At 35.7% G+C, this 15,152-nt stretch overlaps 1 protein-coding gene across 3 annotated transcripts in view; it reads left to right on the top strand.

The window, feature by feature from the left end:
* The window catches only part of RGS12 (regulator of G protein signaling 12), a 249,029-nt gene that overhangs the window by 89,509 nt on the left and 144,368 nt on the right, over positions 1-15,152 (top strand). Inside the window, exon 1 of one of the 3 annotated variants that reach the window (XM_074229864.1) lies at positions 1,997-3,199. The exons of the other annotated variants lie outside the window; for them this stretch is intronic. Within the exon in view, the coding sequence (XP_074085965.1) occupies positions 3,134-3,199 (66 nt within the window). The 5' untranslated portion in view covers positions 1,997-3,133. Of the gene's footprint in view, positions 1-1,996; positions 3,200-15,152 lie in introns of those variants that run through there. 3 annotated transcript variants of the gene reach the window in all.

Genomic DNA, 15,152 nt, shown 5'->3' with positions numbered 1-15,152 from the left:
TCACATGGCTATAAATAGCTTTGAGTATGTCATCAGAACACTGTTCTTATAGTTTGATTATTTATCAATTTGGGGTATTTTTTACTTTCATAAATTTGACTCAGTTCTATATATATTTTAAAAAAGAAGCTTTTATCAGAGAAACTTAAAAACTTTTTTCAGAGCTACTGTTGCTAATTGTATTTTCCCCTATTCTGGTTTTCTTCCCTTCCTGATTATTCTGTTCTTTCTCTCCTTTCATCCTATCCCCCCTCAAAACTATTTAGCTTCTGATCACTCCCTCCCCTAATCTGCCCTCTCTCCTATGACTTCCTCCACCCCCTCCTTTCTCTACTCTTTTCTCCTCCTACTTTCCTGTAGGTTAAGATGGATTTCTATACCCAACTGAGGGTGTATGTTATTTCCTATTTGAGTGTTTTTTGATGAGAATAAGTTTCCCTCATTCCCCCTCACTTCCTCTATTTTCTCTTCCACTGTAAAAGCCTTTCCTTCCTTCTTTTATGTGAGATAATTTACCTCATTCTACCTTTCACTTTCCTTTTCTCCTAGTACAATCTTTTCTCACTCCTTAATTTTATTTTTTAGATATTATCTCTTTGTATTCAACTCATCTCTATATCATACCCTTTCTAATTGCTCTGACAATGAGAAGGTTCTTATCAGTTAACCAGTATCATCTTCCAATGTAGGAATGTAAACTGTCTAACCCTATTAAGTCCCCCATGATTTCTCTTTCTTTTTTACCTTTTTATGCTTCTCTTGAGTCTTTTTTTTTTTTTTAGTTTTTTTGCAAGGCAAATGGGGTTAAGTGGCTTGCCCAAGGCCACACAGCTAGGTAATTATTAAGTGTCTGAGACCCAATTTGAACCCAGATACTCCTGACTCCAGGGCCGGTGCTTTATCCACTGCGCCACCTAGCTGCCCCTCTCTTGAGTCTTGTATTTAAAAATCAAAATTTCAATTTGACTCTGGTCTTTTCCTTAAGAATGCTTGAAAGTCCTCTATTTCATTCAATATTCTTTTCTCCCCTTGAAGGATTATACTTAGTTTTACTGGAGAAGTGATTCTTCGTTGTAATCCTAGCTCCCTGGGAATATCATATTCCAACCCTTCCAATTCTTTGGTTATCCTGATGCTTGGAATCCATGATATTTGATCCATGATACTTGAATTGTTTCTTTCTGGTTTCTTACAATATTTTCTCTATGACCGAGGCACTTCAAAATTTGCATTATTCCTGGGAATTTTCCTTTTGGGTTCTCTTTTAGGAGGTGATCAGTGGATTCTTTCAGTTCTCTTTTACCTACTGGTTCTAGAATAGCTGGGCAGTTTTCCTTGATAATTTCTTGAAAGATGATATCTAGACTTTTGTTTTGATCATATTTTCAAGTAGACCAGTAATTTTAAAATTGTCTCTCTTAGATCTATTTTTCCAAGTCAGTTGTTTTCCCAGTGATTCATATTGTCTTCTATTTTTTTTCCTTCTCTTGGTTTTGTTTTAATGTTTCTTGATTTCTCATAAAGTACTTAGCTTCCATTTGTTCAATTCTAATCTTTAAGGAATTATTTTTTTAAATGAGTTTGTACCTCCTTTTCTATTGGACAAATTTTACTTTTTAAAGTTTTTTTCCATTAGTGAATTTTTGTATCTCTTTTTCATTTGACCAGTTTTGCTTTTTTATGGCATTCTTCTCATTGGCTTTTTGTTTTTAACCATTCTTTCCTGTTTCATTATTTTTTTTGTGTGTTTCCTTTACCAATTCTTTCTTCATGATTTTCTTACATGAGTCTCATTTCTCTTCTCAGTTTTTCTCCATACCTCTATAACTTGATTTTCAAAATTCTTTTTGAGCTCTTCTATGACCTGAGACCAATTTATATTTTTCTTTGGATGCAGAAGCTTTGATTTTTTTATCTTTTTTTGATTGACTTTTTGATCTCCTTGTCAGCATAGTAACTTTCTATAGCCATATTTTTTCTGTTTACTCATTTTTCCCAGCTTGTGACTTGATTTTAACTTTTTTTTTTTTAAGTAGAGAAATGCTTCCTGGGTGGAGGGTACACTGTCCCAAGATTCTGGAGTTTATGTAACTGTTTTCAGAGATATTTCTAGGGACCTGCAAGTGTTTAGCTCTTCCGAGGTGGTATGATCCAAGGAGAGGTGTGTTTACTACTCTCCAGGCCTGTGCTCAGGTCTGTGAGTGGCCACAGGCACTTTTTTTCTGCCCTGGAACGGTGCCCTGCTCCACTGTAGCCACAGACTCTGGTGTGCTAGTGCTTCGCCTCATCTGGTACTTCCCTCTGAGTATAGGCAAAGCAACAGAGAGTCGTGCTTCAATACCAGCAAAGAGACCCTGTAATCTTCTTTTGACACTTGCCGTCTGTAGGCTGAGAGCTCCAGAACTAACTGCTGCCTCTGCTGATCCCATGGCTCTGCAGGCCTGCTCCTGGTCTGCTAGGCCTGGATCTGCGCTTGTCCTTCACTGAGCTGGCTTGTGTAACTGTGCTGGGCTCCTCTCTACAGGCTTTCCTTTTTTCTTCTAAGTTGGCTGGAAAATTGTTTCCCTACATCTTTTTTGGGGTTCTGCCACTGTAGAATTTGTTTAGAGCTATTATTTAAAGGTCTTTGGGGGGATTGGGGTGGAGCTCAAGATGACTCTGCCCCTCACGCCTTCACCTTTCATTGGGTTTTAGATAAGTTTCTCTTTCCCACCCCATCTCTGAAAAGTGTGTTCATTCAAACAAAATCTGTGAGCACATTGGTACCTGAACGTTTGTCAGTAATTTCAGGAGCTTGGCCCATCTGTGAGGTGTTGGCCAATCTCATCTAATGCTAGATTAGTAAGCAGTCATCATCCCAGAAAGCTTCTTGTTTAACCAGGTCCCATAAAACTGCACATAAAAGGCTTGTGTGCAGGACCTTTGGCTTTGATGGAAGATGCAGAACAAGGATTGAGCCTGGGTGGGGAGTGCGGAGTAACAACCGAGGAAGGAAAACATGAAATGGGGCGTGAGGGCAGCGGGCGGCTGGGCTGTGTTTCTGTTTCATTCAGCTGCCTGCAGAAGCAAGGTATCTCAGTGCACAGTGGGGATTTGATAGGAAGCAGTCCTCCCGTCCTTCCCTGCGCCAGCCATGAAAGAGACTTTCCTAAGGAACTATTTCTACATGGAGAAAACTTTTACTTTCAGTCCAGCCTCTGTAAGTATAAGTTGGTGTGTGTCTCAAGGGATTGTAGAGAATGGAAGAATTCTTTTAAGTCCAGACCAGCGGGCTGAGGAATGTGATTTGTTGTAGTGAGATGGGAGATCGCCTTCAGCAGAGGAAGTTGTGGAAATTCCTACTTTTTTTTTCAGTTACCCTAAGGTGGTGATGTTGCTGATTACTCTAATACTCACTCTTCTCAAGAGAATATTAAATAGAAATTTGTAGGCGGTAAAATATTGCCTTCCAGATAAAAATGACTTCATTTTAGAAACTGCTTCTTATCACTTCTTTGTTGGGAGGAATTTAAAGCAAAATATCTATAACATTTTTATGTCCGTGTAGATATTTATCTTCTCAAATGTAGAAAATTTTTTCTGTAGTAACATTTCCTTGGTTATGTGATTGCCTAATTTTTATAGTCTGTGAATTACAATCCTAGAGATAACCCTTGAATTATCATTTTTGTTGTGTGACTCAGTCAGCCACAATGTCTTCTAAGTGTCGATTGATAGTTCACATTTATTACCTACCCAAGATATACTCTGTGTGCTACAAAGCAATCATGAAGAGTCAAACCCTGGAAGTGTGGGTAGTGGAAACGTCAACAAGTCAGGGGCCACTTTGGTTCTAGTCTTGGCTCAGGCATCTCTAGCTGTGGAGCTTTTGGGTTTGTCACTTAGTTTCTCTGGGTGGGCCTCAGTTTGATTATTTAGAGACCGCGATCTGTCTCTGAGGACCCTTCCAGCTCTGATGTCATCTGTGATTCTAAGAACTGTTTCCTATCACACCTAAAAATGAATATTAGATAAATTAACTATCAAGAGAAAATGAAAAATGCAAGGAAGCATATTATATATGTAAAAACAAAACTTGTGAAGTAACAGCAAATATTTATGTAGCACCACAGGATTTAAAGTTTGTTTGTTTTGTGTGTGTGTGTGTGTTTGTGTGTGTGTGTACGTGTGTACGTGTGTACGTACTCCAGTATTTCAAAGATTAGTGATTTTAGAAGATTGTCTACTTGGAGGGGGTGGGGAGAGAGAGAGAGAGAGAGAGAGAGAGAGAGAGAGAGAGAGAGAGAGAGAGAGAGAGAGAGAGAGAGAGAGAGAATATGTATATAAGCAGGTGCATATGTGGATGAATCTGGAAAGAGCACTGGATATAGAGTTAGATAACCTAGGTTTGAATTTTGCCTCTGTCACTATGACCTTGGACAAATTATTTATCCTTCATTTCTTTTTTTCCATAAGTTGATTAGATGAACTAGGAAGTTTCTTCCTGATATAAATGAGTGTATGTTTGTCTCTCTCTCTTAAGGCTATATGTCAATATTAGATAGCACTGCTGACTTTGAGAGGTGATAATTCTAAACTTAAGGAAGCAAGTTATATTGGATATTTTTGTTATATTTATGTTAGTTACTAAATTTTACAGTTTCAAGTTGTAGAATTTTATCCTTTAAAAGCAAAAGGTATTAATTAATTTGGATTGTTGCAAGGAGCTATAGAAACATGCTTTGAAATAATCAATAACATTAGTCTTGAAAGCATGCTACAACACCTCTTTTAAAGTAATTCTGGGACCTTTTAAATTCATTAATTATTTATTTTCAGTTATAGTCAATAAAATATTTTAATGTCTTTAGATGAAGCTGTTAGTTTTATGCAGGACTTGAATCCAACCCAAGAAATTCTTGTCTGGTACTTTGTTTTATGGATCACTGGGAGAAGAGTTAGGGAATTTGACCTCATTTGATAAGGATACAAATAGTAAAGACTGACCTGTATAAGTCAGTCTTTTTCATTTTGAATATAGTTCACTGGCATTCTATTTTTGATATGATTTTATCAATTATTCAAGTGAGAATTTACCTTGTATTTTAAATTATATAACATAAATGTTTTTCTTTTATTTGATAAAAAGTTTTTATTATAAAGTTTCAAACCTTAGATAATTTTCTGCTCACTGTTCTATTATAAATCATTCAGAGGATTAATTTCTCCAACAGTGTGGGGTAGTTTTCTGAGTAGAGATTGATTATTCTCAACTGAACCAATCTATTTACTTGAGAGGAGTCAAAAGGAAAAATTTTCAGTGTTGTTTTCTGAGATTTGCAGTTCTAGACATGAACAGCAGGGGGCACTCCTATAGCAGTTTTTCTTCAAATCAGATTTCAGTTTAAGGAACTAATGTTGAATTCAAAGAAAAATATGTGTTAAAAACTGAGTGTTTTATATTTCTTTCCATTGAAGTAATTGGACATAAATGAATTGCTTTCATTTATGTTCTTATAGTGCCCATCCTTATATATGATTATAAGAGTATAATCTCTCAGCCAAAAAAAACTTCTAAGACTTTTAGTAATATTAAAATTGAACCTTGTCTTCTACATTCAATCCTGGATGATACTTCATTTTAGTCAAATTAATTTTTTAGTGTTTTGGCTGAAATATTCTTTACCCAACCTCTTATTTTTTTGGAGTGCTTTCCTGCAAATTGTAATTTATAAATTTAGTTAGGGATAGAATCTGTTCAGTTGTTTCTGTTCCTAAATTGTTTTTTTTTAAATACTTTAACAGGGAGTGATGGATCGAAGTTAGTTTTTGTTCTGGTCCCCCACCCCCCAAAGAAATATTATTTAGAATTCTCTGTTTGGTTTTTCTTCCATATTTCATAGTCTACCTTTTAATAGTTACTTTTCTAGGAGATTCCTTTGAATTAGAAATAACATTCTACAACTGTGAATTCAATAAAAATTAATTTCATGTAGATAGTGCTTTATAATTCATACTTTATGTCCATCATCTCATTTGATTTTTTTTAAAGCAACTATGTCAGATGGTCAGCATAAGAATTTTTGTTTCTCTTTTCTTAAGAAAAATTAATTGAGGCCCAGAAGAGTTATTAACTTTCCCAACACCACTCAGTAAATAGCATAGCTGAGATGAGAACTCAGGAATTCTGGCTCCAAATCCAGGGCTTTTTCTATTGTGTCTAACTGCTTCTCATTGAAATGTGATGGGATTTCCCAGTTTCTTTTTTCCCTTAATGCTTTAAGTGCCCATCAAATCAGAAAATTGAGATAGAGAAAGATCAGGGAATGATCAGCTGTGAGTAAACGAGCCATCCTAGGGTTGCTATGGCAACCACAGATAGGACTTAAAATTCAATAAATCCAGGGATTTTAGGGGTGATATTAATTAATTTTTTGACCAAATATAGCAGGTGAAGGATGTTATAAATATTCAAATGGTGCTTGGCAGAAAAAAGTTCAGGGAATGTCAGAGGAGAGAAGGTGGCATAAAACAAAAGATGCTATAGAGCTGGTCATGAAGAAGAGATCATGAACAATTCAGAGAACCAAAGAAAGGGATCCAGAGTTGATGACTGAGTTCAACCTTCAAGGAAGAAAGGAATTTTAAAAGGTAGAGATGAAAAGGGAGTAAAGTGTTTCTACTGTTCCTTTCACCTAGAATGCCATAAATGTATGGGATTTGTCATATCTCATCTCCATCATCTGGGTGGAAATGAGGAGTGAGCATATTGCATATATATACATATACATATACATATACATATACATATACATATACATATGCATATGCATATACATATACATATATATATATATATATATATATATACTGTTCCTCTCCCATAGAATTTCCTCTCTATTCATTGTCTTAATCTATATAAATCTCAATATCTTTCATCTCAAACTTCAAATTTCATTTTTTCTTGTAAAGTTTTCTTGATCACCTCAACTAGAAAAGGCCATTTTCTCCTCTGAACACCTGTGACAATAGGAGACTAAGAGAAAATTGTCCACAACAGCTTCTAATGATAGATTATCTTGTTGTTCTAATCTTTTTTCTTACTGGATTGTAAAAATCCTTAATGATAATGCCTAATATTTCTTTTTAAAGTTTTTTTTTTTTTTTTGCAAGGCAATGGGGTTAAGTGGCTTGCCCAAGGTCACACAGCTAGGTAATTATTAAGTGTCTGAGACTGGATTGAACCCAGGTACTCCTGACTCCAGGGCCGGTGCTTTATCCACTACGCCACCTAGCTGCCCCCTAATATTTCTTTAAATACTTCTCCCATACATAATGCATTGTATTAACCCAATAACTTACTGGTTAATTATTGGCAATTTTCTAGGTGCTACTGGATTTGATCTATTCTTAAACTAAAGACATAAGAGTTCCCTTGGTATATATTTGTTTGGTTGCCTCAGCATAAGATTGGCTCAGCAGGACCAGATAGTCCTCACCTAAATCTACAGCTAATTCCATCTATCTTGTTTTCTTTCTTGACTTTCCAAACTTTTTTAGAATTGCAAGGGCTCACAGGGCTTCTGATCAGCAGCAGAGATAGTAATCCAACAGAATCACAGTGGATACTTTTAAACTCTCAATATCTTTGCAATAGGTCTCTATGCCATTCCATTGATTACTTAGATGGCCCAGTGGACCTAGAGCCTGGGCCACAGGCAAGTGACTGTGTGTCCCAGGGCACAAAGCACCTAAACCTCTTTTTGTCTCAGCTTTCTCATTTGTAACATGGGGATCAGTGCTGTTGGAGGATTAAAGGAGATGATATGTGAAGTACTTAGCATAGGTCCTGGATCATAGGAGATGCTTAATAAATCCATTCCTCCCTCCCTTCCTCCTTTCCTTTTCTTCCTCCTTCCCTCCTCTCTTCCTTCCCTTCCTCATTTCCTCCCTCCCTTCTTTCCTCATTCTCTCTATCCTTCCATCCTTCTTTCCTTTCCCCATTCTTCCTCTCCCATACATAATGCATTGTATTAGGCATTTCTACTAAATGTACAGCATTATGCTAGTATTTCCGAATAGACTCCTCTGAATAAAGACTGTTAGTTGACTGTCAGAGATTTGTACAAAAAAAATTATTAATTTTTTTTAAATGCAGTTTTGTCAGTGGTTGTTATTCTTTATTATTTTCTAGTAGGAAATCATCTCCTTGAAGGTAATGTTATTTTGTTTTTGACATTGGGTTGCACATGACAGATACTCATTGAACGTTCAGTTTCATTAAATAGTTTTGTTATATAGTAATGCCTCATCTGTCCTGAACAAATTCTTTGGAAGCCTAATTGATCCATTGCCCTGCCTACAAACCAAGGTATAAATAATCTGCTGAACCTCCAAAATATGTTATAAAGTCTATGTATTTCAAGCTTTGCTTTGCTCATAGGAAAACCCCTCAGACTCTCTGCCATATTGTTAATCTGTTTCCCCCTTGCACACAGTTCTAATTACCTTAGTTATTTGTCTTCCAAGCTAATAGCATATTGGAAGTGGCAAATTAGAAGGTGGTAAAGGATTTGCTATAGATTAGCACATTAGAGTTAGGGAAAAGGGACAAATAACAGCCTGATAGTGAGGGAGGGAGACTTGAAAGCCATAATTGTTCTTTCTTCCTTTCATAAATTCTGTATCAGTTGGCATGGATGCTCCCCTGCCTGTATTGAAATTCCTTCATCCTTTCCCATTTCATGGAATTTTTGTCTATACACATTATTTACCCAATATACCAGAAGCCTTCCTTAACTTCTTAGTATTTACTAGACAGAAATGTTCAGCTATTTGTCTTCCATCATTCTTGTGCCTGAGCAGCTCACTGCCTTTCTAACTATGCATCAGAGTCTGGGACCATTTAGTGAGAGAAATAATCCTCTATACTTCAGTAGAATTCTGGGGGTACATTGCTGCAGTGCTGTCAAATTTTTGAGTCATCAACAAAACAGTTAAATGACCCTCTGTACTCTGTTTGAGAAAGAGAGAAGTATATAGAATACATTTTGGAAAGATTTCTTTTTGGTAAAAAAGAAACATTTTGATGTTGAAGAGAATAAACCCTCAGCCATCTTTATTCTTTGAAGACTCCCTATAACTAAGATATTACCATGTAATATATCCTGTGAGAATACTAGTCTAGGGGGCAGCTAGGTAGCACAGTAGATAGAGCACTGGTGCTGGAGTCAGAGTACCTGAGTTCAAATCTGGCCTCAGACACTTAATTACCTAGCTGTTTGGCCTTGGGCAAGCCACTTAACCCCATTGCCTTGCAAACACTATGACTAATTAACTGTTTTAGGCTATTTTGACTATTTAGATCTTGACTAAGACTGACAAATGATCATATTTACTGCTGAAGTGTAACAAGATTTTTAATTAATTCACAAATTGTTTTCCTTATTGAGACTGTGTATAATGCCAAGTGCTATTAATATCATAGTTTAGGCTTTTAAGAAAGTTGCATTATATTGTCTACCATAGTCAATTGCCTAATAAAATTGCCTAAATAGTCAATTGCCTAAAAAAAAAAAAGAGAATACTAGTCTGACTGAATTATAATTTTTTCCTTTTTCTCACATATTTTTCATGAGTGTTTCTCTATTTTTTGGGGGGAGGGGGAATTATATTTACTTTTGCAACAAGATTATTTTAGTAATTGTCGATAAATAAATAGATTTTAAAAAGAAAATAGGCATTTTTGATACAGGTTTTTACATGTACTATCATATAAACCATATTTCTATATTAGTCACAATTGTGAAAGAAAAAAACAGATAAAATAAGAAAAAATAAAGTGAAAAAAATACTATCTGAATACTAACACTATTTAATTTCAGTATCTGAGATGAAAGTCTCAGTGTACTTGTTTGATCTAGAAATGTGTTATTTCCAGATCACTAATAGCAACAAATAGCATTTGGGACTATTTATTAGTGAGTGGTCAGCTGTTATTTCCCTTGAACCAGGGATATGGGAGCATACCTGATCCATTATACTTTCCATAGGCCTGAGGAGAACTGCAAAAGGATAACAGGCCCATCGTGGGATGGTAGCTGAGCCAGATGGGGAAGTTCAGGTGGTAGGTCATGAATGGGACCAGAGGAGCTCACTATGATGTAGAACAAGTGGAGGATCACTGAAAGAAGGATGTGAAGTTCTCAGGAGCAAAACTCTAGTCATGCAAATCCAGTTATGATGAATTCTGGCTAAATTTTTCTGGGAAACTAGACTCAGAGTAATTGAATATTTTTTGTCTCTTAAGTAGTTGTTTATGCCTTTAACATAATAAAGTATTGTCTTTCATTTGCAGATATCTACTGACTACTCGTGTGTGTGTGTGTGTGTGTGTGTGTGTGTTTGTGTGTGTATGTGTGTGTATGTGTGTATACTGAACCAGCTTGTTCATCTTTGTAACTATTGGTATTAGTTGTTGAGATTTTAAAGACTTTCAGATAAGGAGATTAGGGAGCTTTGAAACCTACAATTGCTATATAAATGAGAGATTATTATTGTGGTTATCATCATCATCATCATCATCATCATCATCATCATAATTGTTATTCTTTGACTGTTTCTAGTTAAGACACATGACTTTCTCTTGAACACATGTAATAAAAAGGTCTCCAGCTTTTCCCATGCCTGATTAATTCTTATGCAAAACCTCTTTAGCCTTAGCAATGGACTCTCACTCTAAACTAGCAATGGACTCTTTCTCTTTTAGACCAGTGGAGTCAAACTCAAATAGAAACTTGGGGGCCACTAAACCATGCATAAAGAACCCTATGAGCCATATATTGACTTAGAATAGCACATATGAAATTATATTCTATTGCATTTCCATTTATTTTGCTAAGTATTTGCCAATGACATTTTCATCTAGTTCAGTCATCTTGATATAAGCCCTGTCCATGTTTGATGCTTCTGATTTGAACATCCTATTGTTGAGTGAATTTTTAGTTTCTCATCCCAAGGATAGCCAAGTTCTTAATGGATTGCTCCAGGCCATGTTCATTAATCAGCAATTTTTACGTTGCAGAAATCTGTTACTATCCTCTCTTGACATGTATATGTGTGTGTGTCCTAGTGTTCTCATCCTGTTTCTTTGTTCATTCTATTTGTAGTTGTCCTGTTATAACTCACCCTATAACAGATGGTTGATTATCCTCTTATTGCCCATTCTTTGCACACATCCAAACTGGTAGAATTGTGGAGGAGTAGGGAGCATTGCAATGCTGGCTGAGTTTCAGGACTTAGGGATTTGTTATCTTGTCTTGTTATTTAAGAGTGGCTCTCAAGGGATACTGATGAAACTGCGCAGGAATCCAGGTTCTCTTTACAAACTTCATGGCTGAAGACACAGTAGGGACCAAAGTTAACCAATAAGGAAGAATGTTTAGCACATTCTCTTCTTAAAGAGGATTATTTATATTTATACTTTTTTTGTATGAGTTGTTCTTTTTACATATTTTGTTTTTTTCCAAATACATGTAAAGACAGTTTTCAACATTCGTTTTTTGTAAGATTTTGAACTCCGTATTTTTCTCCTTTCCTCTCTTTCCTCCCCCTTCACAAGACTGCAAGTCATTTGATATAGGTTATTCATGTATAATTATCTTAATATGTTTATACTTTTGCATAGGAAAATCACATGTTAGCCTTCTGTATGACCCATGTCTCCAGGTTGCCTGATATGTGAAAATGAGTCTGGGTTCAAATGAAGGGTAGATCTTGATTAAGACCGACAAATGATCATATTTACTGCTGAAGTGTAATATAAGATTTTTAATTAATTCACAAATTGTTTTCCTTATTAAGACTGTGTATAATGCTAAGTGCTATTAATATCGTGGTTTAGGCTTTTAAGAAAGTTGTATTATATTGTCTACCATAGCCAACTATTATTTGTTAATAGGAAAAACTGGGAGGCAGTATGGAGTGTAGTGAATAGGGAACTGGCCTCAGGGTCAGTAAGTACAATAATCAAGTCTTGTGACTGATAAATTGGTGGCACAACTCTCTTCCAGACCATATTAACTGGTCTGTCTCATGTTAACACCTTCTTCCATACTGTTAAGTGCCATAATTAACTTTAAGATCATGAGTTTCAGGATGCTGACCTGCATTGGTAGAGGGAGTTTCCTTACTGGGACAGACTTCTTAAATCAATGAAATCACAGGTCACAGGAAGAGAGAGAAAGAAAAGGAAGAGAAGAGAGACAGAAAGAATGATAGAGAAAAGGAGAGGAGGGACAGAGACAGAAAAGAGTCAAGGAGGAGAAAAAAAGGAAAGAAAGAAGAGAGGAAGGGAGATACAGATAGGAGAGAGAGAGAGAGAGAGAGAGAGAGAGAGAGAGAGAGAGAGAGAGAGAGAGAGAGAGACAGAGAGACAGAGAGACAGAGAGACAGAGAGACAGAGAGACAGAGAGACAGAGACAGAGACTGAGACTCTTTGTGTTTGGAAAAAAGGTAGCTTGTCTTCCTTATGCTTCTGGACAGCCAATTTGCTACCAGGATAAGTTTGGTTTTGAGGTTGTTTTTGTTTTTTAAGTTTACATTAATGTAGTTAGTTCATTATGATCTACAAAAATCCTTTCTCAGAATAATCCAGTGGGGCAGGTAATAAAAGAAAAGAATTATTATCATTTTACAGATGAGCACATGAGGCTCAAAGAAATGGTGACTTACCAAAGATTATACATTTGAAACTAGGACTTGATGCCCAAGTTTTCTGATTTCAAATTCAATTATTCCCACTATATTTTCTTACCAAATTCCTGGATTCTATAGCTTCTTTTCTTGTCTTTTTTCCTCTGGTCATCTGATAATGAGAAACTTAGAAAACTGATTAAAAAATTTGAAGGGAGGAAATATTTAGAATGGAAGATGGAGAGAAGAATAATTTGGTAGTATTGACTGAACTTGATTATCCTTACTATGAAGTGGGAGAAGGAAGAATGGAAGTAGCAGGAGGAGAGATTCAGCAAATAAAGAAAAAACAAAAATTGATCTTCACTTTTGTGTTCTTAAATATCCCTTATTTTCTACCCAAATTCCTTTTAGTCCATTGCTAAGATTAAAAAAAAGCTAAAGGTAGTTATTTGGTCTCCCAAAAGAGAATGAATTTAGCTCATTTCAGTTAACATTTAGTATGTTCTGGGTGCTGTGCTAGCCATTGGGATATAAAGACAAAAAATGAAATAGCCCCTGTCCTCAAAGAGCTTACATTTTGTAGAGGTCTATTCTGAAACAATGAAAGATGGTGTTCCAAGAAAATTTAAAACTGGAGATGCTTTGTTTTGAAGCATTATCTATTAATAAATCTAAGTCTGATGACAATTTGATAATTAATCCATCCTATTTTCCAGGTACCTAAATTTCACTCTGTATCAGGTACTGATAACCATAGCTAGCCAGAATTACCAATGGAGGTGAATTTTCAAGAGCACTGTAGATTCCAGTCTAATTCGAAAGAGGCAGGAAGAGGAAGGGTAGTGCCATTACTAAGGAGATTGGTATGGATAGAAAGTGGTAACATGGAACATGCTTGGCAGTGTTGTCTGGTAGGAGAGTCCAAGGATACTGAACTGGATTAGAAGGCCAACTCAGGGAAATTTGGTAAAAAGTATAGAGATTATATTCAGAGATTATAATAGCATTTATAAGGTATAATTTACAAATTCAGGAGTCTCTTTTTGATAACTGTTCAGACTCAGTTTACCTTTAAGTGCTTTGCATCTCTTATGGTAGTTGAGCTTTCACACCTCATGGCTTAACCAGGTCATAATGACTCTTTTTTATAAGCGAGGTAGGAAAAAGGTGCTAAAATACTAAAATGAATTCTTGAAATAATAAATTCTTAAATGATATAAAAGTGGCTAAAATAGAGAAAAAGATTTAAAATCCTTTAAAGGGGCTAAAAAGTTTTATCATTTACAAAGTGTGTTAATTCGATGCTTAGTTTTAAGTAAAGCTATTCCTAGATTTTTTTTTAAAAAGCTTCTGTAGCTCAGAGCCTATCAGAACACAAGCGTCAATGACGTATCCCTTGAGAGCCTGTCATAGACATCAGAAAAGGATTTATTCTAATAAATCTAGAGAGGCTCATCATCTGTCTGTCAGTTGGTCACCATTTGATTATCTTTTGGTCATGGCAGCTTAGGAAAAGCAGAGGAATTTCCATCTATGTGTGTGCATAGCAGTATCCATATTGATGAAATTATGGATCTTTTGAAGTTTTGAATTACATGTGCTTTATAAAGATTGTGAGATAAATTATTTTACAAATTAGTTGTTTGTGAATAGACTGCTTATAAATAGACTGATTATAAAAACATTATTGCTTTATTATATTGACACTTATGAGTAAATGAACCAAGGCAGTAAATAATGAGGTGTACATATTTAGTAGGTGACTTTGAATGAATGGAACCCGAATTGTAAAAGAAGTAAAGTTAGTCAGTCATTAAGTGTTTATTATGTGCCTGTTATGGGTCAGGAATTGTGCCTTGTCTGTACCATGATATCTTAAATTGTTATTCTTTATTCCTCCTTGTATGTCTTTTTCTCTTAATCACAATATAATCTCCTTAGAGGTGAGAATATGCCATAGTCTCTTTGCATATTCCACAGTACCTAGCAAAGAACTGGGTGCACTCATTACTCAAATACCGAAAATTTATTTTTTTTCTTTCATTTAAGTCTGGCATTTGACTAGAGACACCACTCATCTGGGGCTACAGGGACTGGATTTCATCCAGCATCTCTAACTATAGGAGAACTCTGTTTTCTGTGCAGAAAGAAGTATCCTTAATCTCATGTTTACTGGCTCATCCCCCCAACCCTGACTCTTTAGGAGATGTTGCTAATTTTGTTTCTAATTCAGACTTCCCCCCCAAAAGGGGGGATATTAAAAGTTCCAAATGTATATTTTATTGTTGTCATTAGATCATTTTCAGTCTTGTCAGACTTGTGATCCCATTTGGGGTTTTCTCGTCAAAGATACTGGAATAGTTTGCCATTTTCTTCTCTAGCTCATTTTACATATAAGAAATCTTTGGCAAAAAAGGTTAGATGACTAGCTTGGGGTCCCACAACTAGTAAGTTAGCTGAAGCCAGATTTGAACTCA

Source organism: Macrotis lagotis, chromosome 3 (assembly GCF_037893015.1).
Source record: "Macrotis lagotis isolate mMagLag1 chromosome 3, bilby.v1.9.chrom.fasta, whole genome shotgun sequence".
Lineage (NCBI taxonomy): Eukaryota > Metazoa > Chordata > Mammalia > Peramelemorphia > Peramelidae > Macrotis > Macrotis lagotis.
Note: the sequence above shows the minus strand (reverse complement) of the source record. Positions and strands in the feature narration are given on the sequence as shown.